This window comes from Taudactylus pleione, unplaced genomic scaffold, assembly GCF_031769625.1.
Source record: "Taudactylus pleione unplaced genomic scaffold, aTauple2 ptg000134l, whole genome shotgun sequence".
NCBI lineage: Eukaryota > Metazoa > Chordata > Amphibia > Anura > Myobatrachidae > Taudactylus > Taudactylus pleione.
In genome coordinates this window covers 4,132,652-4,156,448 of record NW_028284536.1, presented here as the reverse complement: position 1 = coordinate 4,156,448, position 23,797 = coordinate 4,132,652, and the positions used below count along the sequence as shown (strand labels likewise).

The window sequence follows — 23,797 nt, the reverse complement described above, 5'->3', positions numbered from 1 at the left end:
GGCCATATGCTGGGTTGCTAAGACCTCAGCTAAGGGAGAAGGTAGGGGGAGTGTGCGAAGTTGTTGGATGGCTACCGCCTGTGTGGGTTGTGGGGGCTGGTCTGATGTCTGCTGTTGATGTATGCAGAAGGGTGGGCTGTGGGTAGGGGTGTGGGTCTCATGGCCACTGTGCAGGGGGAGAGGGGGGTGCCAGCTGCTCTGTTCTCCTATATACATCTCTATATATATATAAACACACACACATACACACAGTTTGCAGTCAGGGCCCATAAATTGTATTCAAAGTTAGAAAAAATACTTGAAAAAGAGTTTCTAGAAGTTGTGGGGCAAAATGTGTCTCGTGAGAGAGTAACGATGCACATTAACATGACTTGAGCCTGTGGGGTACAATCCAATCAGAATGACTGTTCTAATGCTCTGGCCAATCAGTGCACTGTCATTCATTTCAAAGATAACAGCAGGTGTTATGCCTGTCTTTCACATCAAGAGTGATTATGGAACAAGTCATGCATCATTTAATGTACAGAATGTTTATTGTGCAAAGCCAGGATGCTGGTGCTAAATGGACTGAAGAGAACCCGCCTATTCAATTTATATAGATGGGTAACAATTTGTGAGTTGGGGAGTTGTTTGTTGAATAAAATACTAAAACATTCAGTGTGTGTCAGTGTATTTATGTTTTATATATATTTTTATTACAGGTACACTGCAGGTATCAGCCAGTTCTGTATGCCTCCAAGTGCAGTCATGCTCTGGCCACAAATGGTCATGTCATTGAACATGACAGTTCCTGTATTTTACAGAAACCATGATAATTACCTGAACACCCAGGCTAGGGGTGAATTAATGATCCCTAGTGATACTGGAAAAGAGTTTGATTCTCCTAAGTGGATGCATTTTTTGTGGACCCAATAACCCTAGGGCAGGGGTAATCAACATGTGTCCCTCCTGTGAAACTACAGATGACAGCATGCCATGTGACAGGTTTAGCATGTCCTAAAAGCAATATTATGGCTGGGAATGCTGAATGTATTTCCACAGCAGCTGGAGGACCATATGTTGTATAGCCCTGCCCTAAGTAACTTAAAGTTGTGATCAAGTTTCTGAATTGTGAGCTCATAAATCATTTTAATTTCATTGTTGTAGTAGTATTACACTTTTTAGATTTGATTTCTTACCAAATAAATGATGCTCTTGTGGAATGCTAAGAAAGTTTTATTGATGATTATAAAGAGGATAAATCACAGCTCAGGGTGAGTGCATCTAACTTCTACATTTCATTTATTGCTCACAGACAGAAACACAGAGGGCACCAGGATGTTCTCTTCTCTCTGTACTATGCCACCGATCTGACGCACAAGGTGAGAATATTCCTGGAAGATAAAGGGAGAGATCCACTGGTTATGATTAGTTCCAGGGGAGCAGATTACAGGGTATTTATACATTTCTGAAGTCTTACAATCTGCATTATTTATTTTTCTGCTTTGTTGTGTTGTGAATGTTGGACCCACAATGAAATGTATTTACTAAGGAGAATTGGAATTACTGATCCTATAACAACTAGTTCACTGATGAACAGTGATAGATTCTAACATAAAAGGAGATCATATACCTAAATATATCCTCGCGTTATTGTTTGGAAGGATGAAACATTATATTTGTTTTTTTGTCACCTTATTTTCTCTATTTTTTCTGAACTGGGATCAGGATGTCTGTTATCTTGGGCTTTTCTGGTTATTTTATTTTATTTGTACCACAATAATGGTTTCTAAATATAACAAATATTCACCACATGTAATGTGTAACAGCCAGACATCGTACTTATTATACTGTAATTAGTTATTCTTCCAATATGTTTAGAAAATCTAAAAGTTCATTTTTATGCTAAAGGATGTTGAACTTTCATCCTAGAACTAAAACTTCCGACTAAGGGCCTGACTCAGAATGGTATAACAATATTGTGTACGCACGCGGTTCAGCTGCAATCGCAATGCAAACTCAGCACTACATAAGGGCGCCCAATTACCATACAGCCATAATACTTAGCAGAATAGCAGAACCATCATTACAATCATGTAACATTACAGCCTCATGAACACTTCACAATCCCTGACTTTACTCAGAAATTGGTAACAGCCAGGCACGCTATGAGACCTGCGTATGCCAATGTACTGGCTAATTTATGCATGCCTCTGAAATGGACTGGCACGCCTGCATTTCCCCGACCACCCCCCCGTCACCACCCACAAACAGCACTTCCTGTCAATCACTATGTGATGGGTCTGCGTAGCCTCTGCGATCACAGTGGCCAGTCCGTGCACGTGTTCTGCAATGCATATGCATGTGCAGAATGAAACAATTGGCTGACTGCATTCATAGTCGCAACTGCGATCCAAGCTGAATCAGGACCTACGTTGTGTATTTAGACAGTGGCTGCTATTACCTCTATTTGTTGGGGGTCTGTTAATGCATGACTAAAAATTACTAAGGTGGGTCATCTAGACACCCTCAGTTATCCTGGCGCTCCAGAGAACACTAACCTTAATTGCTTGTTAAACTAAAATATTACCAATGCAAATAATCAGTAATACAGTACACAGCGCTGCAAAACTTTGTGCCAGTTGCTAGTCTGAGAAAAAACTACACCCAGTAAACAAAGAGAAAAAACAGTTCATTTGCTGCTGCTTATCACCGCTGGTCACATCTCTGCGCTCTGAGACACGAGCTCCGGATCAGATTGAACTTAACATCAGCCGGTAGTAAGGATGGGACACTAGCCGTCTGTACTCATTGCGGCTGAGAAGGAAGGAGACTGCTCACACCACCAGGTGTCGGACGGACGCCGGCCACCTTGCGGCTACCGTCCGGCCCCATGTGCCAAGAGGTACTCACGGCTCCACTGGCTCCTGCCACGCTACACTGGGGGACTCCAGTACAGCTACACGCTGATTTTACAATGAGCTCTGGCATACTACAAGTGACAGTCTGATATTATCTACCAGAGACTTTCAACATCCATATGAGAGCGGTGCTATACACTGATCCCATAATGAGCTCCGGCGCACTACAAGTGACAGCCAGATATCACTTATCAGAGTGCTGCCAGATACTTTCAGCATTCATGTGAGAGCAGTGGTGAGCATATGCTTTTCAATTGCATTAATTGACTATATTAAAGATCCAAGGATATCAGTGGAGACACTGTATATTACAAGAACATCTGAATGGTCTTAAGAGTTGTTGTAACAAAGATATTACTGTGATTTTATTCATACTAGAAGGTGCCTATTGATGGTATTATCAAAAGTTATTGTGTGTTATTAAATGTTTATGATTCAGAGAGGCTCAGGTGTGTCTTTAAATCAATCAAGTACTTTTTAACTAGACGTCCACAGCAGCGCAACCATTTTTTTTCTCTTTGTTCACTGGCTGTAAATGCATGTACACAAAACAACAAGCCGCCTTCTAGGGACTTTGGGCCTGATTCAGAGCTGCTCGTAAGCGGCCGCTCATTCGCTATGAGCGATGTTCGCACAACTGCGCATGCGTATGGGTCGTAATGTGCATGCGCAAACCAGTCATTGCGGTCAGAAATCGTGTGCTCGCAAAATAGCGAGGGGCTGCTAATTTGATTAACAGAATGTACCATTTGAGGGTGGTAACAGGGGAAGGTGCTTGATAATGGGGTAGTGGAGATCCGAACGCAGGCGTGCCTAATGGTCAAAAGGGCGTTTAATGGGAATGCATAATTAGAAAAGGAGCGTCATCCACCACGTCACTTGGTTGTCTTTTAGCCTGAACTGCTCGCAGAGATAGCGGTAGGATAAACCTACCACAAGCACTGCGAGCAGTTCCGATGCCTTTCGATGTTCCCGATTAATCTAATAAATACCGGAGATGACATGTGATGCAAATGGCAAAGTTGCGTCTTTACAAAATAGCGAGCGCATTTTTCGATCGCTCGCTCAGACATAGAGGCGTCAACAAACCGCAATGAGCGAGCGCACAATTTAAATAGTCGGCCCCTTTTTTGGAACGACCGTCCGCAAATAGCGTCTGACTCTGAATTAGGCCCTTTATCTACTGCTGCCTCTACAAACCAGATAGGGCTGCCTGACCCTGGGACTGTCTGTCATACATGTAATAATAATAGTCACTGCGGGGGGGAAGATTTTACCTGGGTGGGGCTGTAGTCCTGAAGCCGCTAGGTACAGTCCACTGGGTTTAGTATGGAATGTCGGCACTTGGGATACTGGCGGTCAGAACCCTGATGCTGGCATCCCGACCAGGTTAGAAATCCGATGGCCCCAGGTACCCCTTACCCTACCAGTAACCCTACCACCCGCAGCCTAACCCTAACCCTCCCACCCTACAGCCTAAACCTAATCCTCCCCCTAGTGCCTAACCCTACCCCTAACTTCAGTATGTACCTTCGGTATTCTGGTGGTCAGGATGCCAGAGCCAGTATTCTGACAAGTGTCGGGATTCTAGTGTAGGCATTCTGACCACCAGAACTTTAGAAGTCGGCATTAAGACCCCTTCCCCAATTCTCCACTGTTAATTTAGCTTTTAGGCATTTTATGTATTAATCCTTCAACAACTGATTTATTTTCCATGTTTTATGTAGAACTTTAATTTTGGATGTGTTATTTCTTACTACTATGAAGAAATATATGCTCTACACATGATTAACTACATGATATTATTATTATTATTATTATTATTATTATTATTATTATTATTATTATTATTCCATACTGAGAAATTACTGTAACATACAAATCATATGATAATCTGACACCATAAGTGACAGAGAATAACTTTAGCATTCAGTGACTTGGTGCCCTCAGCGGGTGGTGCGATATCAGAGTAAATGGCAATACAGAGGAGACAGGAAATCACATGGTGAGTGGAGGGTACTTACCATTACAGCTTGGAGGGTAAACTAAGAGGATAAACTGGGAAGAGATAATCAGGGAGGACTAGAGGTAATGAATTAATGTTGTGAGGATGGGAGCTTGGATTTGAGAAAAGGGGCATTTTTAAGGCACAACAATAAAAATAGTAAGAAAATGACATGAGTGGCGCTGACCAATCAGCAGCTGATAAAATAGGAGCTGTGGAACTCCCAAGATAAATGAGCAACCAAAGAGAGAAACAGCGCTGAGTGGATAACACAATCAAATGATTCAAAGTGCTAATATTAGCGATGTTGATGCTATAAATAATATTTAAAGTAATGATTATTCTGTGTGGCTTCATAGAAACAATTATTTAATAAATACAATGCTGCATTACAATTAAAAACTCAATATATATATATATATATATAAACATGGCCATGTAGTGATAGGTGAATAAACATGCATCATAGAACCTGTCCAAAGATATTAAAGTGTACACACTGTAGCTGGGAAATCCCAAATCCTGTTATCATATAAAAAGTCATTTTATGGAAATGGCAAATATAGATGTATAAATAAATAAGACCGAAATTGTCCGGCGTATTATCCAGTCACTGTAAGATGTATGTTACCCTTTATGATGGATCTTCTTTAATTAGCAAGGTGTCCTCGCAAGTGTCTGCTTGGTAGGAATTGTAGACCTTCAGGGCTAAGCATCACAGATGTCGCTTGTCCAGAATATAAACAGTCACTATGATAACTAGGAGATGGAGTCCCAATAAAGTATTCCAAATGGGCTCTATGCATTTCCAAGTGATATCACTCCACACCTTTCTCAGGAGCAAATTATTATTAATACCATCAACATCGCTAATATTAGCACTTTGAATCATTTGATCATGTTATCCACTTAGCGCTGTTACTCTCTTTGGTTGTTTATTTTTAAAAGCATGATTGACGCCCTGTAGGTTGATAGAGAGTCTTATATGGAGGGGTGTGAGTTCAAGAGGAGAAGAGAAACATGAAGTCTAGGATGGTGGAGAGGTGACAAATAGTCAGAGGAAGAGTGGAGATGGCAACTAAAGCAATTCAATGCTTAGAGAGTTAGGTTGAGGAGCTAACACTTTATTCAGTATGGGAAGGGGAGATAGTAAAGGAGATAAAAGAGAGGAGAGTCTGAATCAGAGGGAAGAGAAGAAGGAAGATGAAATGTTTAAGGTCATATTTAAAATGTAAAGATAGAGAAAAATCAGAGAATAATAAGCTGCCATTGTCCAGGTGAGAGATGACAAGGGTATGAATAGGACATTTTGTTGCCTCCATGGTGAGGAAGGGTCTGACTTGATTTTAGTAATGATGGAAGAATAAGTAATACATGTATGTACCACTGGAATGGGATTGAAATGCCGGCATCTGTTTAGCCTCTGGTTCAAATCCCGACAGCGTGAGCCCAACAGCAGGAAAACCCACCAGCGGCAGGTAAGTGACCTAACTATCCCCTCTCTCCCCTAACCTTAACCATCCCTTAGGGGTGCCTTACCCTAAACTCCTGTGGTGGTTCCTAACCCCAACCTCCCCATGGGGGTGCTTTACCCTAACCCCCATTTACTACTCCCTAACCCTAATCCTCCCAGGGGGGTGCCTAACCCTAATATCCACCTGGGGGGTGCCTAACTCTAACCCTCCCCCCTAAGGGTGCCTATTCCTAACCTCCCTCCCCAAAACCTAACACTAACATGCTAACTGCCCTAAACCTACACCCCCTGTGGCTAACAGGACGGGCTCGCTGGACTTACCTCGTTCATTCATGTGTCGTCCTGGATTCAAGCATCGGGATTATGATAGGCATCTGTATTTTTGACGCCTAGCATAAATCCTTTGCTGGCATTCTGTAGTCAGGAATGTGACTGGCAGCCTTGTGGCTGCCGTTCACATAACTACATCCCTGTACCACTCTATGGCACCATATAAGGATTGAAAACTGTTGTACTAATGGTAACCCATGGGCACAGTTCCATGATAGAAAGAAGAAATGTTAGAGCCAAGCATAAGCGATTCCCATGACGTGTGCTTTCTGCAATTACTGAGCATTTTTAATAGAAGGTTGGAAGAATTAGGATAGACACAGAGTCCAGATAGTTGTGTAATAGGTCAGAGCTGGCAGAATATAGTATTGGAGTCTCAGGGGTGACTGGCAGCTGTTGGTCCAGAAAATGTTCTCAGCAGATGATAAATAGGGAGAGAGGATTAAAACTATATAAGAAGTTAGAATTAATCTCGAGTTTGTCCAAATCTATAATCCACCATCACCATCACCCAACATATGGTGTCTCATGCCATCCATTACACACTGTCTATTTTATAGCATGATAAATAGTATGGACAATATAAAGTTTGTGTTAGCAACTCCTATTTACCCAACAGAAATGTGTAGTATAAGCAACTTGTGACAACTTACATTAGATGGGGTCTGTGCACTGCTGAGTACAACCTGAGAAACAGCACTTCTTTTTCCCTGGGCAGCCAAGGTCATTCTTGCATCGAGGAGGAAGATGTGGCATAATGCACCGTGCAGTTAGGATAGGCGATGGGCATTTTCCAGGTTTCCCTGCAATACACAATATGGCCTCTTTATATGGCTACTACTAGTATATACAGAAGAGAGTAATAACAGAAATATGATATCACTTTAATCACCACCACAGTGTAGAAGACATATTTATAATATAACTTGATTATAATTATAATATAGTATGCAAAGAGTGCAAGTAATTTTATGATTCCAACACATATAACATTAATATTTGTGTAATATACAAGTTAAATTAATACATGTAAAATACATATGTGAAAGTATTTGTATGTAAAGATGTAGAATACTTGCCTACTTTTTGAAAAGTATTTTAGAAGGTTGTGAAAGCCACACCTATGAGCGCGGTGGTAGAGTGGACTGTACTGCTACATCTGAGGGGCAAGTCATAAAAGTGATTTACATCTAAATGTAAATGAGCCCCAAAGCAGTCAGTAAGATCAATTAGTTGATGAAAACACACTGATACTTTTCAGAAAATACATGTATCCATAGGGATCATTGTGCCTTATACCCAATGCAGAGAAATGATACTAATACATGTATCCATAGGGATCATTGTGCCTTATACCCAATGCAGGGAAATGATACTAATACATGTATACATAGGGATCATTGTGCCTTATACCCAATGCAGAGAAATTATACTGATTATACCATGTGAATGTATATATCTGATTTATTTATTTTTCCCAAGTATACACAGTAACAGCTATATAATAAAGGTAAGGTGCAATCAGGGAGATTATAAGACTCTTCAGGAATTCAGGGAGATTGCTGGTATTTCAGGGAGTCTCCCCGACAATCAGGGAGAGCTGGCAAGTATGAGACTTATGAATCAGTTGCATCATTGTAGCATCACATTGCACATTTATGACTTATGACATTGCCTCATGTTGTTATAAGAGCAATTGAGACTGAATTCCTCTCTGATATGCAGCACATTGAGGACCTGCAACCTTTCTGCAATTACCACTATAAAGCCCTTCCCTGACGTATAGCCGTGTGTCCGAATGTGCAAGTGCTGAGATGCCTTATTACCGTCTGATGCAAATGTACATGGCACTACTGGTCGCTCCTATGGCAGGTACAGATTCCCTGTCAGAGATTTGCCAACTGAGTGGCTGAGGATTTCTTTACACAGCCAGGTTCAGAGTCACGTCAGTGACATACATGTGACACAGTTGACACTTCTATAACACCCAACATCAGTGTGTGTCTGTTTAGCCCCTGTTCTGTTACCTCCCAGACATCACCCAGGGGCACCCCGATCACTGACTATACTGTTCTTCTTACATGTATCCAAATCTGTATGACTGCTCTGTACAAACACCATCGGGACGTGCGCTCAGTGTGACTCAGACAATGGAAAAATAATCGTCCATTTGCATAAATATCGGCATAACCTCTGAACCAGGAGTTGCTGTCAGTGCATGAATCAGGGTATAGAGTCATTCCTGGAATATAAATAATGTTTAGGGGCATAAGTATCAAAGCTTGATGTGATATAAAAGTGTGAGATATATATCACCAACCAATCAGCTTCTAACTTACATTTTGCAGGCTGTGTTTAAGAAATGATAGTTTGGAGCTGATTGGTAGGTGATGTATATTTCATAATTTTCTATCACATCAAGCTTTGATACATATGTCCCTAAGTGTGTTAATAAATAATGAGTGGGGAGAGCGAATTCACATTCTAGTCCAATGGCAATTTAATATATTTTTTTATATTTAACCAATTACTTCTCTTCAGTTATAATCCAAGTAACAAGTGACCATTTCTACCTCAGACTGATCTTTTCAGTTTAGCATGTGAAATACTTCTAGGTAATATATGATCATTCTATATTTAGTGTATAGGGTGAAATAGGTAAATATTGCAATTGTATATCATGTAAAAGTATAGAATGCAGAATGAAACCTATTTACCAGTTAAAGCATCCATGCATAGCATAGAATTCTTGTACAGGCAGCATTTCTGGTTCTCAGGACATCAGAGCGGCACTTAGATAGTTTTACGGGCTTGGCAAATCAAATAATAAAATGAAAAAACATGGACCCATGAATTTAGTACTATCCTCTAAGGACAGTACTACACGTATAAGCGCATTGCAGCAGGATTTCAGTATAGAAATCCAGATGCTGAGCTTTCATTGGCTGAGAGAGATGAGCCTTCCATCTCTCAGCCAATGAACAGGTCCCACCATTGACATCAATGGTGAGAACCGCAAAATAAACATAGTTTTATTTGCGGTTCTCACCATCGAAGTCAAAAGTGGGACCCATTCATTGCTAAGAGGCGGTAGGCTCACCTCTCTCAGCCAATGAAAGCTCAGCAGTGGGATTTCTATACTGATGTCCTGCTGTGGTGCACTCATTCGGGTAGTACTGTCCTTAGTTCGTGGGTCAGTATTTTTAATTTTTTTGTTTTGTCAAGCCCGTGGATGCCTACATGGACAGAAAAGGACGTGAACCACGAATAGGAGGAGGTGAGTATGGATTTTATTTATTACAGGCACCCAATGGATTCTACTTGGAGAAGTGGATGTGATGGCTTTAGGGATTCATAGGTGAGTATGTGAGATAGGGAGTGTGAGTTTACATCTTTGTGTGCATGTATGTGTTATTAAACTTGTACTGTCACGGTGTGTGAGTTCTGTGGTTTTTTTTATATTTATTGTGCTGTGGAACTACGGGTACCAGCGGGCCCATAATGCCCCGCATGCTGGTACTGGTGGTACTCTAATTACCAGCATGTGGGTGAGGCTTGCTTGGACCTGTATTTTCACAGCAAAAAACCATATTATCTCAACTATTTTTTACACCACAATACCACTACCAACCTTGCAGACCACTGGCCAGGGTGCTGGGGATAGAGCCAGGCTATCAACATAGGCCTGGGGTGCCCTGTAGAGAGGGACCCCTTTATTGGGGGGGTCCACAGCTCCCCAGGCCTGGACTGACTAGCGGTCAGTTGTAATGCTTTGGCAGGGGGACTGGTGAAAGGGTTTCCCTGGCTGTGGAATTACCCCCCCCTAGAACAGTCCGGTGCTGGTTCTGGAATTTACAGGGAACCCTACGCATTTTTCTCCTGTATTTTGTCGTAGCCGGATGATTGGCTGAGACCAGATGCTAAAATTAATATCGAGTGATGCCATTTTTAGGTTGCCTCTGACGCCGCCAGCCTGCATCATCAGCATGAAACCATGGTGTGTGTTGCTCATATGCTATTATCAGCATTTTGCGATCATATTGCCACTGCATACTGTTTTAAATCCTATCATACCCCCATACGCATGGATACACATATAAATATATATATATATATATATATATATTTATATATTTAAAGACTTCATATATTCAATGATGACAGCTAGTCTTGTAGACATGTCTGTAAAAAATAATCAAGAGTACTTAAATATACTGTGAGTGTTTACTTCAAATATATACACAGTATGTCTTTGGCAATTGAAATGTAACCCAGACACTGATATGCACAATTGAAGTATCCTGAATGTGGATTTATAAACAATTGCCAGATGTGTAGCTATTGTTAACAAATGTAGGCCTTGTATCCAATGCTGATGTAGTTAAGTAGAACTAACAGTTGTATTAGCCTTTTGTTAAAATTATCAGATTGTTTGCCAAAGCTTGCTCCACATATGAACAGGACAAAACCCCATTGTCTGTCATTTTTTTAGTTCAGACAGAAGTAAAATAAATAATAACCTTTTTGAGGATATGTATGTACAGATATATATATGTGAATATATATATGTATATACACTTAAACAATCACATGGGTATCCACAATGCGTGCACACATATATACAGTCATGTCCATAAATATTGGGACATTGACAGAATTTTCATATTTTGGCCTCTATTCACCACCACAATGGCTTTGAAATTAAACAAACAAGATGTGATTTAACTGCAGCCTTTCAGATTTAATTTGAGGGTAATTACATCCAAATCAGGTGAACGGTGTAGGAATTACAACGGTTTCTATATGTGCCTCCCACTGTTTTTTTGGTGAATAGTGCCAAAATCTGAAAATTCTGTCAATGTCCCAATATTTATGGACCTGACTGTATATACAGTTGCAATTATAAATAGAAACACACAGCACACCTTTTACGCTGCATGAAAACACACAACGCATACTTACATATAATCATAAATATACACGCACTCATAAAAGGTTCATGCACATTATAGTTTATATTAAAGTTATTAATTATGATGTAAAATGTATGTATTTAATATTAATGGTATACAACATGATAAACATGGCATGTTTGGTACAAAACTGACACACTGTTTATTTCCAGATATCTGAACCTATCAGCGAGGGAGTCGCATCTTGCGTTCGATGGTTATGGAATATAGTAAATTATTGGTTAGAATGTATACACTGTAATGTAGTGTCTCTATCTAATTTAAATAAATTAAAGAATGACAATGTAATCTGGAGAATGGGCACATACCCCTAATGAACTGTCCTATGAACTGCAGCGTACTACAAAGAGCAAGAACCAATGGAACAATGTTTGTCTGTCTACATTGTTTGTTATCATAATCTGTTAGGGTATATAGCCTGTGTCCCGGTCCCAGTTAGTAGCCATTCTCTGGGATGACCAGAGACCTCTGGATTGATGACTGTAACTGGGACCGATGCACCTGCGTATGTATCAACTATACCTTGTAGTTTGTATAACCTTTGTGCTAATTGTATTTAGATCACAGCATGTAACTATATATTTTCATGTGAATAATAACTTTTGCGCTTTGGAACATCACTCAAAGTCTGGAAAGTGATTATTTCATATGCGTACACTACGCTAAACAGCGACATTTTGGGTATAAAGGTTATTAGGAATTCATAATTTCCAGAACAAGGACTGGCTCCGAGTCCAGTGATGGTTGCACTTAATACAGGGGACACCTATTTATTTTGCCCCTTGTATTTTGGCAACCAGGGCTAGTTCTGAATAGCCTGGTGCTGGTTGTGCTTAAAACGGGGGATATCTACACAGTTTTTCCCCTATATTCAACACAACTTGTACTGGGGCTCCAAAGCCTGTTGCTGGTTGTTCTTTTGGGGAGGGGGCCACGACATTTTTATTTCTAATTTTACACTGGTTTTCATTTTTTTTATTGCAGAAGCACAGATGGATCTCACTGATCCCATCCTTGCTTCTGTGTTTATTTATTTATTTATACACAGATGTATGTATCATGTATTGCCTTGATCCATGCATGCATCTGTTTAGGTTAATATAAGAAATTCAAACAAAAAGGTGTTCTATTTGAGTATTCTATTTGGGTTCTTTATTGTGTGTTTTGCAGCCAATTTGCACAATATTTCACCCTTTAAAACAAATTTGAATCCTTAGTAAATTTGCAGGTCCTATTGCTTTCTATGGCAAAGAGCTGCAGAGTTGTTCTGATAGTCTATGTGTCCAAAAACATTTTAGCGGCTGAGTTACAGGTATTGTCGGCAGAGTTTTTGACATCGAATGGAGCAATGTTGGGAGAGTTTAGCCTTTAGTAAATTCAGAATATGCATTTAACGTGCAATTTAGCCACATTCTGTTATTCGACTTTGGCAAATTTACCCCTAAGAGTCAAAAAGTTTGATCTGAGGAAATTGTTACACATTCATATGCACTTATGAAAATGTTCTAGGCAAAGCCTCACTAAGGGGAGTCAGAGGGGTGATGTGTCCCATGGCTCTTTCTCTAAGGGTGCCCTCCAGCCTTTGATTACAGCAGCAGGGAAGGAGTGCACTGCAAATTGTAGAAATGAAAAAGAAAACAGGTTGGGTGGAGGCTAAGCAGGGAGGAAGGACATAAGAGCACCTTAGGGATGGCCAATCGGCAGTCCTGAATGGATCTTTTTAGGTCGACAGAGGACAGCCATGTCTATATTTAATACACAGAATAATCACACATAATAATATTAATCTTCTTCTTCTTGATTGATATAATTTCTGCACATACATGGTTAGTGTGGTTAGTGCAGAAGTAAAAAAAAAAATTCTGACACATGGGCAGTGGAGCAGGGGATGCTGGGACAGGTAAGCTGCAGCATTGTGATTTCTGGATTGTATTGGGAGATTAACAACATTATCTTTCTGTCTGTATACATGGGTTTAGGTGGGTGACTGTACATATATATATATATATATATATATATATTAGGGGTGAGCGGGTTCGGATTTCTGAAATCCGAACCCCCCCGAGCCCCCCCGATCCGAGTCCGATCCGAATCAGGCTCGACTTTTCCCGCCTGACTCGGATCTGAAATCGAGGCAAAACGTCATCATCCCGCCTTCCGAGTTTCGCGGGTTTTGGATCCTATATAAGGTACCCGCGTCGGCGCCATTTTCTCACTCGGCTGTGGACAGTGAAGAGGGAGGGTGGGAGTTAGGGCTGTGTAGTGTAGTGTAGTGTAGTGTAGTGCTGCTGTTGTCCACTACTTCAAAGTCCATAGGGGCTGGCTGTGTTGTGCTGTGCTGCTGTTGTTAATAGGGGCTGTGTCCACTACTTCAAAGTCCATAGGGGCTGGCTGGACTGTGTTGTGCAGTCAGTTCTCCATAGGGGCTGTGTCCACTCCAAAGTCCTGTGCAGTGTCCCAGTCCTAAAGGAGTGCTGTAGTGTTGTCCAGGGGGTGCTCTGTCCATCAGGGGTGCTCCCCCCAAGTGCTAAAAAAATAATATATTTTCTGTGTTTGTGAATTGTGTGCACAGTAGCCGCACGTGCATCAACAAAGTAGTGCCAAGCGTGCGCCTGTGTCATAAGTAAAGGGCCAGCTGGCTTGACCGTTAAAGGGTGCTGTAACCCCCGAAAGTACACTCCAGTCCAAACCAAAAAAAAATTATTTTCTGTGTTTGTGAATTGTGTGCGCAGTAGCCGCACGTGCATCAACAAAGTAGTGCCAAGCGTGCGCCTGTGTCATAAGTAAAGGGCCGGCTGGCTTGACCGTTAAGGGTGCTGTAACCCCCGAAAGTACACTCCAGTCCAAACCAAAAAAAAAATTATTTTCTGTGTTTGTGAATTGTGTGCGCAGTAGCCGCACGTGCATCAACAAAGTAGTGCCAAGCGTGCGCCTGTGTCATAAGTAAAGGGCCGGCTGGCTTGACCGTTAAGGGTGCTGTAACCCCCGAAAGTACACTCCAGTCCAAACCAAAAAAAAAATTATTTTCTGTGTTTGTGAATTGTGTGCGCAGTAGCCGCACGTGCATCAACAAAGTAGTGCCAAGCGTGCGCCTGTGTCATAAGTAAAGGGCCGGCTGGCTTGACCGTTAAGGGTGCTGTAACCCCCGAAAGTACACTCCAGTCCAAACCAAAAAAAAAATTATTTTCTGTGTTTGTGAATTGTGTGCGCAGTAGCCGCACGTGCATCAACAAAGTAGTGCCAAGCGTGCGCCTGTGTCATAAGTAAAGGGCCGGCTGGCTTGACCGTTAAGGGTGCTGTAACCCCCGAAAGTACACTCCAGTCCAAACCAAAAAAAAAATTATTTTCTGTGTTTGTGAATTGTGTGCGCAGTAGCCGCACGTGCATCAACAAAGTAGTGCCAAGCGTGCGCCTGTGTCATAAGTAAAGGGCCGGCTGGCTTGACCGTTAAGGGTGCTGTAACCCCCGAAAGTACACTCCAGTCCAAACCAAAAAAAAAATTATTTTCTGTGTTTGTGAATTGTGTGCGCAGTAGCCGCACGTGCATCAACAAAGTAGTGCCAAGCGTGCGCCTGTGTCATAAGTAAAGGGCCGGCTGGCTTGACCGTTAAGGGTGCTGTAACCCCCAAAAGTACACTCCAGTCCAAACCCAAAAAAAAATTATTTTCTGTGTTTGTGAATTGTGTGCGCAGTAGCCACACGTGCATCAACAAAGTAGTGCCAAGCGTGCGCCTGTGTCATAAGTAAAGGGCCGGCTGGCTTGACCGTTAAGGGTGCTGTAACCCCCGAAAGTACACTCCAGTCCAAACCTAAAAAAAAATTATTTTCTGTGTTTGTGAATTGTGTGCGCAGTAGCCGCACGTGCATCAACAAAGTAGTGCCAAGCGTGCGCCTGTGTCATAAGTAAAGGGCCGGCTGGCTTGACCGTTAAGGGTGCTGTAAACCCCGAAAGTACACTCCAGTCCAAACCAAAAAAAAAATTATTTTCTGTGTTTGTGAATTGTGTGCACTGTGGCTGCACGTGCATCAACAAAGGAGCAGCGCCAAGCGTGCGCCTGTGTCCCATAAGTAAAGAGCCGGCTGGCTCATTTCTTAAAGGGTGGTGTAACCCACAAAGTGCACTACTCTCCAGCAAAAATAAAATAATATTTTCTGTGTTTGTGTGTGCTTTAGCCGCACGTATATATATCAATATAACATAAATGGAGGACCAAACTTTCTCCGATAAAAATAAAATAGGGAAAGATCAAGAACCTCTTCCTGCTAGTGCTGTTGCTGCTGCTGGGAGTTGTTCATCATCCCAGAGAGGAAGTAGGAACATCACTACTTTTACTAAACAATTGACGCTCCAACAGTCCCTAGCGATGAGGATGAAGTACGACAGCAGTCATCCTGAAGCAAAACGTATAACTGAGGCCTTGACTGCTATGTTGGTGTTAGACGTGCGTCCGGTATCCGACATTAGTGCAGTGGGATTTAGACAATTGATGGAGGTAGTGTGTCCTCGGTTCCAAATCCCATCTAGATTCCACCTGCATCCTCAAAGCAGCAGCGACAAGCGTGCGTCTGTCTGTTAAAGGGTGGTGACACCCTCAAAGTGTTCTACACAAACAATTAAAATATTGTTCTTTTTTTTTCGGTCTTTGTGAAATGTGTGGGCTGTAGCCTCACCTGCATCCTTAAAGCAGCAGCGACAAGCGTGCGTCTGTCTGTTAAAGGGTGGTGTAACTCTCAAAGTGTTCCAAAAAATAAAAAACTATTTTTTTAATGTGTTTGTGACTTGTGTGCGATGTAGCCACACTTGCATCCTCAAAGCAGCAGCGACAAGCGTGCGTCTGTCTGTTAAAGGGTGGTGACACCCTCAAAGTGTGCTACACAAACAATTAAAATATTGTTCTTTTTTTTTTGGTCTTTGTGAAATGTGTGGGCTGTAGCCACACCTGCATCCTTAAAGCAGCAGCGACAAGCATGCTCTGTCTGTTAAAGGGTGGTGACACCCTCAAAGTGTGCTACACAAACAATTAAAATATTGTTCTTTTTTCTGTCTTTGTGAATTGTGTGGGCTGTAGCCGCACCTGCATCCTTAAAGCAGCAGCGACAAGCGTGCATCTGTCTGTTAAAGGGTGGTGACACCCTCAAAGTGTGCTACACAAACAATTAAAATATTGTTCTTTTTTCTGTCTTTGTGAATTGTGTGGGCTGTAGCCGCACCTGCATCCTTAAAGCAGCAGCGACAAGCGTGCGTCTGTCTGTTAAAGGGTGGTGACACCCTCAAAGTGTGCTACACAAACAATTAAAATATTGTTCTTTTTTTTTTGGTCTTTGTGAAATGTGTGGGCTGTAGCCGCACCTGCATCCTTAAAGCAGCAGCGACAAGCGTGCGTCTGTCTGTTAAAGGGTGGTGTAACTCTCAAAGTGTTCCAAAAAATAAAAAACTATTTTTTTAATGTGTTTGTGACTTGTGTGCGATGTAGCCGCACCTGCATCCTTAAAGCAGCAGCGACAAGCGTGCGTCTGTCTGTTAAAGGGTGGTGACACCTCAAAGTGTTCTACACAAACAATTAAAATATTCTTCTTCTTTTTTCTGTCTTTGTGAATTGTGTGGGCTGTAGCCGCACTTGCATCCTCAAAGCAGCAGCGACAAGCGTGCGTCTGTCCGTTAAAGGGTGGTGTAACCCTCAAAGTGTGCTCCACAAACAATAAAAATATTCTTTTTTTTTTTCTGTCTTTGTGAATTGTGTGGGCTGTAGCCGCACTTGAATCCTCAAAGCAGCAGCGACAAGCGTGCGTCTGTCTGTTAAAGGATTACATCGGTGACAGCATCCAAGTAGGCATGTCAGACAGTCCGTACCTGTACTGGAAGGAAAAAGAAGCAATTTGGAGGTCCCTGTACAAACTGGCTCTATTTTACCTGAGTTGCCCCCCCTCCAGTGTGTACTCCGAAAGAGTGTTTAGTGCAGCCGGGAACCTTGTCAGCGAAAGGCGTAGGAGGTTGCTTCCACAAAATGTGGAGAAGATGATGTTCATAAAATGAATTATCAACTCTTCCAGGGAGACCAGCCTCCAGAACGTACAGAGGGACCTGTGGTTCCAGCAGGGACGAATTAATACTCTGTGAGGATGAGGATGTACACACTGAAGAGGGTGAGGAATCGGTGGATGAGGAGGATGAGGATGACATCTTGCCTCCGTAGAGCCAGTTTGTGCAGGGACACATTAATTGCCAGCTTGTTTTGTGGGGGCCCAAACGAACCAATCATTTCAGCCACAGTTGTGTGGCAGACCCTGGCGCTGAAATGATTGATTTGTTAAAGTGTGCATGTCCTGTTTATACAACATAAGGGTGGGTGGGAGGGCCCAAGGACAATTCCATCTTGCACTTCTTTTTTTTCTTTGCATTATGTACAGTTTGGGGCCTAGTTTTTCTAACTGCCATCCTGTCTGCCACTGCAGTGTCACTCCTAGATGGGTCACGTGTTTGTGCCGCCCACTCGTGTCGCTTAGCATAGTCATCCAGCTACCTCGGTGCAACCTTTTGGACATGAAAACACTATTGTGAGGTGTGAGGTGTTCAGAATAGACTGGAAATGAGTGGAAATTAAGGTTATTGAGGTTAATAATAGCATAGGAGCAGAGAAACCAACAAATTCTGTGATTTTAGCTGTTTTTATCCTTTTTTTAAAAAAAATACAGATCCAAAACACAAAACCCAGAACCCAAAACACGGAAGGGTGGTTTTGGCAAAACCAATCCAGATCCAAAACACGAAGAAAGATCCAGATCCAAAACCAAAACACGAAAAGTGGCCGGTGCACACCCCTAATATATATATATATAACTACTGAATGAATGTACAGGAGAGATTCAGTATCACGGTGCAGAAGATGCTGGCACTTAGAATACTGGCACTGGAATCCTGAAACCTGTCAGAATCCTAGCAATGGCATCTCGATAGTAAGTATCAGGGTTGTAGGGAGTGTTATGGATAGGAACCATGAGGAAACTTAGGATGACGCTCTTGGGGGTAGGCTTAGGTTTAGGTTGTGGGGAGGGGGAGGGTAGGTTCAGGCACTAGGAGGAGGCTTAGGTTTAGGTTGTGGGGAGGGAGAGATTAGGTTTAGGCACTGGCGATGGAGGGTAAGGGTATGGAGAGGGGGAGGATCACGATACCTACCAACATTTGTCAGTATTATAACAATGTCAGAATGCCAATGTTGGGATTTTGTCCACCGGGATCTGAGCGATGGCATCCCATACTCATTCTATATTTATATAGGTGTCTGACAGTATGTGAATATGTGTGATTTTAAATGTATACTTTCCTCCAACCGTCATGCTTTCAGTTGACCAGTCCTATTTTTTGGGTACTGTACCACCTTTGGGCTGAAAGAAATGTAGGGAGGGAACTCTATCACCTGCTGTATGTTTCATGCTGCAGGCAGCCTAGCACCTAGGGAAGCAATGGGGATGATTCAATTCAGTGCACTGTTGATAGAACTAGGAGCTCCTGGAACTATTCAAATAAGCACAAAGTTAGGGCTAAACACCCAGGTTACGTCACAAAAACCGGCATTCTCTGACTTAACTTGTAACAGTCATACTAAACAGCGCAGTGAAATGATTAGATCTGGGATCAACTTCCTGGTGCGACTCAACTCCTGATGAATTGAATCACCCCCAATGTGTATGGCTGGAGTGTGAAATTAAATATGGGCATGATTTTGGCCTAATCCCCACATTCCAAATGTTGCTCTTCAAGGCTCCAGATTTATGTGCATCGGTCCCCCCAATAGCCTTAATCCAGCTCTGGTTCTTGCTCTTATGTGCTAATGAATACCTGCAGAATCTAATGTAGCAGACATTTGCAGACAGAGGATGGCAGGGAGCAAATAAACTATGGAGATGATACTGTGCTTACCTCCATGTGGCTAATGTCCAGTAGCTTGGGGGTTCTGGATGATACCAGCATTAGCATATAGTCACAGACACACGGCTGTACACCAGGGGAAGGGCTAATACCAGCATTAGTATATAGTCACAGACACACGGCTGTACACCAGGGCAAGGGATGATACCAGCATTAGTATATAGTCACAGACACACAGCTGTACACCAGGGGAAGGGATGATACCAGCATTAGCATATAGTCACAGACACACGGCTGTATACCAGGGGAAGGGATAATACCACCATTAGTATATAGTCACAGACACACGGCTGTAAACCAGGGAAAGGGATGATACCAGCATTAGCATATAGTCACAGACACACGGCTGTACATCTGGGGAAGGGCTGATACCAGCATTAGCATATAGTCACAGACATATGGCTGTACACTAGGGGAAGGGCTAATACCAGCATTAGTATATAGTCACAGACACACGGCTGTACACCAGGGGAAGGGATGATACCAGCATTAGTATATAGTCACAGACAAACGGCTGTACACCAGGGGAAGGGATGATACCAGCATTAGCATATAGTCACAGACACACGGCAGTATACAAGGGGAAGGGATAATGCCACCATTAGTATATAGTCACAGACACACGGCTGTACACCAGAGGAAGGGCTGATACCATCATTAGCATATAGTCACAGATACACAGCTGTACACCAGGGGAGGGGCTGATACCTGCATTAGCATATAGTCACAGATACACAGCTGTACACCATGTCAAAGGGCTGATACCAGTATAAGCATATAGTCACAGACACATGGCAGTACACCAGGTCGAAGGGCTGATACCAGCATTAATATATAGTCACATACACATGGCAGTACACCAGGTCGAAGGGCTGATACCAGCATTCCTATATAGTCACAGACACACGGCTGTACACCAGGGGAAGTACTGATACCAGCATTAGCATAGTCACATACACACGGCTATACACCAGGTCGAAGGGCTGATACCAGCATTAGCATATAGTCACAGACACATGGCAGTACACTAGGTCGAAGGGCTGATACCAGCATTAGTATATAGTCACAGACACACGGCTGTACACAAGGTCGAAGGACTGAAACCAGCATCAGCATATAGTCACAGACACACGGCTGTACATCAGGTCGAAGGGCTGATACCAGCATTACTATATAGTCACAGACAAATGGCTGTACACCAGGTCGAAGGGCTGATAGCAGCATTAGTATATAGTCACATACACACGGCTGTACACCAGGTCGAAGGACTGATACCAGCATTAGCATATAGTCACAGATACACGGCTGTACACCAGGTCGAAGGGCTGATACCAGCATTAGTATATAGTCACATACACACGGCTGTACACAAGGGGAAGGGCTGATACCAGCATTAGCATATAGTCACAGACACACAGATGTTTACCAGGGGAAGGGCTGATAACAGCATTAGCATATAGTCACAGAAACACGGCTGTACACCAGGGGAAGAGCTGATACCAGCATTAGTATATAGTCACAGACACACGGCTATACACCAGGGGAAGGGCTGATACCAGCTTTAGCATATAGTCACAGACACAAGGCAGTACACCAGGGGAAGGGCTGATACCAGCATTAGCATATAGTCACAGACACAAGGCTGTACACCAGGGGATGGGCTGATACCAGCATTAGTATATAGTCACAGACACACGGCTGTACACCAGGGGAAGGGCTGATACCAGCATTAGCATATAGTCACAGACACACGGCTGTTTACCAGGGGAAAGGCTGATACCAGCAATAGCATATAGTCACAGACTCACGGCTGTACACCAGGCAAAGGGATTTTACCAGCATTAGCATATAGTCACAGACACACAGCTGTACACCAGGGGAAGGGATGATACCAGCATTAGCATATAGTCACAGACACACGGCTGTAAAGCGGGGGAAGGGCTGATACCAGCATTACCATATAGTCACTGACACACAGCTGTACCCCAGGGGAAGGGATTATTCCAGCATTAACATATAGTCACAGACACACGACTGTACACCAGGGGAAGGGATGTTACCAGCATTAGCATATAGTCAAAAACACACAGCTGTACACCTGGTGAAGGGATGATACCAGGTTTAGCATATAGTCACAGACACACTGCTTTTAACCAGGGGAAGGGCTGATACCATCATTAGCATATAGTCACAGATACACTGCTGTACACCAGGTCGAAGGGCTGATACCAGCATTAGCATACAGTCACATACACATGGCTGTACACCAGGTCGAAGGGCTGATACCATCATTAGCATATAGTCACAGATACACAGCTGTACACCAGGTCGAAGGGCTGATACCAGCATTAGCATATAGTCACAGACACACAGCTGTAAACCAGGTCGAAGGGCTGATACCAGCATTAGTATATAGTCACATACACATGGCTGTACACCAGTTCGAAGGGCTGATTCCAGCATTAGTATATAGTCACAGACACATGGCTGTACAACAGGTTGAAGGGCTGACACCAGCATTAGCATACAGTCACATACACATGGCTATACACCAGGTCAAAGGGATGATACCAGCATTAGCATATAGTCACATACACACGGCTGTACACCAGGGGAACAGCTGATACCAGCATTAGCATATAGTCTCAGACACACGGCTGTACACCAGGTCGAAGGACTGATACCTGCATTAGTATAGAGTCTCATACACACGGCAGTACACCAGGTCGAAGGGCTGATACCAGCATTAGCATATAGTCACAGACACACGGCTATACACCAGGTCGAAGGGCAGATACCAGCATTAGCATATAGTCACAGACACATGGCTGTACACCAGGTCGAAGGGCTGATACCAGCATTACTATATAGTAACAGACACATGGCTGTACACCAGGTCGAAGGGCTCATACCAGCATTAGTATATATTCACATACACACGGCTTTACACCAGGGGAAGGGCTGATACCAACATTAGCATATAGTCGAAGACATATAGCTGTTTACCAGGGGAAGGGCTGATACCAACATTAGCATATAGTCACAGACACACAGCTGTTTACCAGGGGAAGTGCTGATACCAGCATTAGCATATAGTCACAGACACACGGCTGTACACAAGGTGAAGCTCTGATACCAGCATTAGCATATAGTCACAGACACACAGCTGTTTACCTGGGGAAAGGCTGATACCAGCATTAGCATATAGTCACAGACACACCGCTGTACACCAGGCAAAGGGAATTTACCAGCATTAGCATATAGTCACAGACACACAGTTGTACATCAGGGGAAGGGCTGATACCAGCATTACCATATAGTCACTAACACACGGCTGTACCCCAGGGGAAGGGTTGATACCAGCATTAGCATATAGTCACAGACACACGGCTGTACCCTAGTGGAAGGGTTGATTCCAGCATTAACATATAGTCACAGACACACGGCTGTACACCTGGGGAAGGGATGTTACCAGCATTAGCATATAGTCAAAGACACACGGCTTTACACCAGGTGAAGGACTGATACCAGCATTAGCATATAGTCACAGACACACGTCTGTACACCAGAGGAAGGGCTGATACCAGCATTTGTCTGTGCAGTTGCTCTTAGGCCCCTGGAAGTCATTTGCAACCAGGGACTGTCTGGAATATCCCTCCCCAGGGAGGATGGAGGGCCCGCCGGGAGATGGTGGAGGAGATCCCGGGGTCCTGGAGGTCTCTGTAGGCCTGGATCCTGGAGGTGGTGGAGGGACTCTTTCCCAGCTTGCTGAAGGTACTGGCCAGCCAGTGGTAAGGATTGTCCGGCTGGATGCTGCCTCAGATGGAAGTCAAAGCCTGACTTTGGACCCCAAGCTGCATGGCTCCCATGTGAGTGGCGTTTTAACTCCGGGGTGTGAGCTGATGCAGTGCTCCCCTATGATTGGCAATATAACTGTAGGGTATGAGATGGAGGAAGGCTCCCCTGGAAGTGAAGTAACCCCAGAAGGAGAGCTGATTACTTCAGGTCTTCTTACCTACCGCATGGAGGAGGAGGAGATCTGCCCTGATGCTCAGGGCATGATGGACAGCTGCCGGGAATCTGATTCGGTGGTATTGGAGAGAGAAGCGGCTGCTGCCGCTGCTGCTGAGGATGAGGCTTTTCTGGCAATGGATGTCCCGGCCCTGAGGAAGGAAGTGGCGCGAGTGT

At 43.2% G+C, this 23,797-nt stretch overlaps 1 protein-coding gene across 1 annotated transcript in view; it reads right to left on the bottom strand.

The window, feature by feature from the left end:
* Window positions 1–1,253: 1,253 nt before the first annotated feature.
* Window positions 1,254–23,797, bottom strand: part of LOC148523023 (uncharacterized) — a 111,700-nt gene continuing 89,156 nt past the window's right edge. Inside the window, exons 5-6 of the mRNA XM_088473295.1 lie at window positions 7,363–7,512; window positions 1,254–1,373 (exon numbers count right to left, since the gene is read on the bottom strand). Of these exons, the coding sequence (XP_088329421.1) occupies window positions 7,364–7,512 (149 nt within the window). The 3' untranslated portion in view covers window positions 1,254–1,373; window position 7,363. The remainder of the gene's footprint in view (window positions 1,374–7,362; window positions 7,513–23,797) is intronic.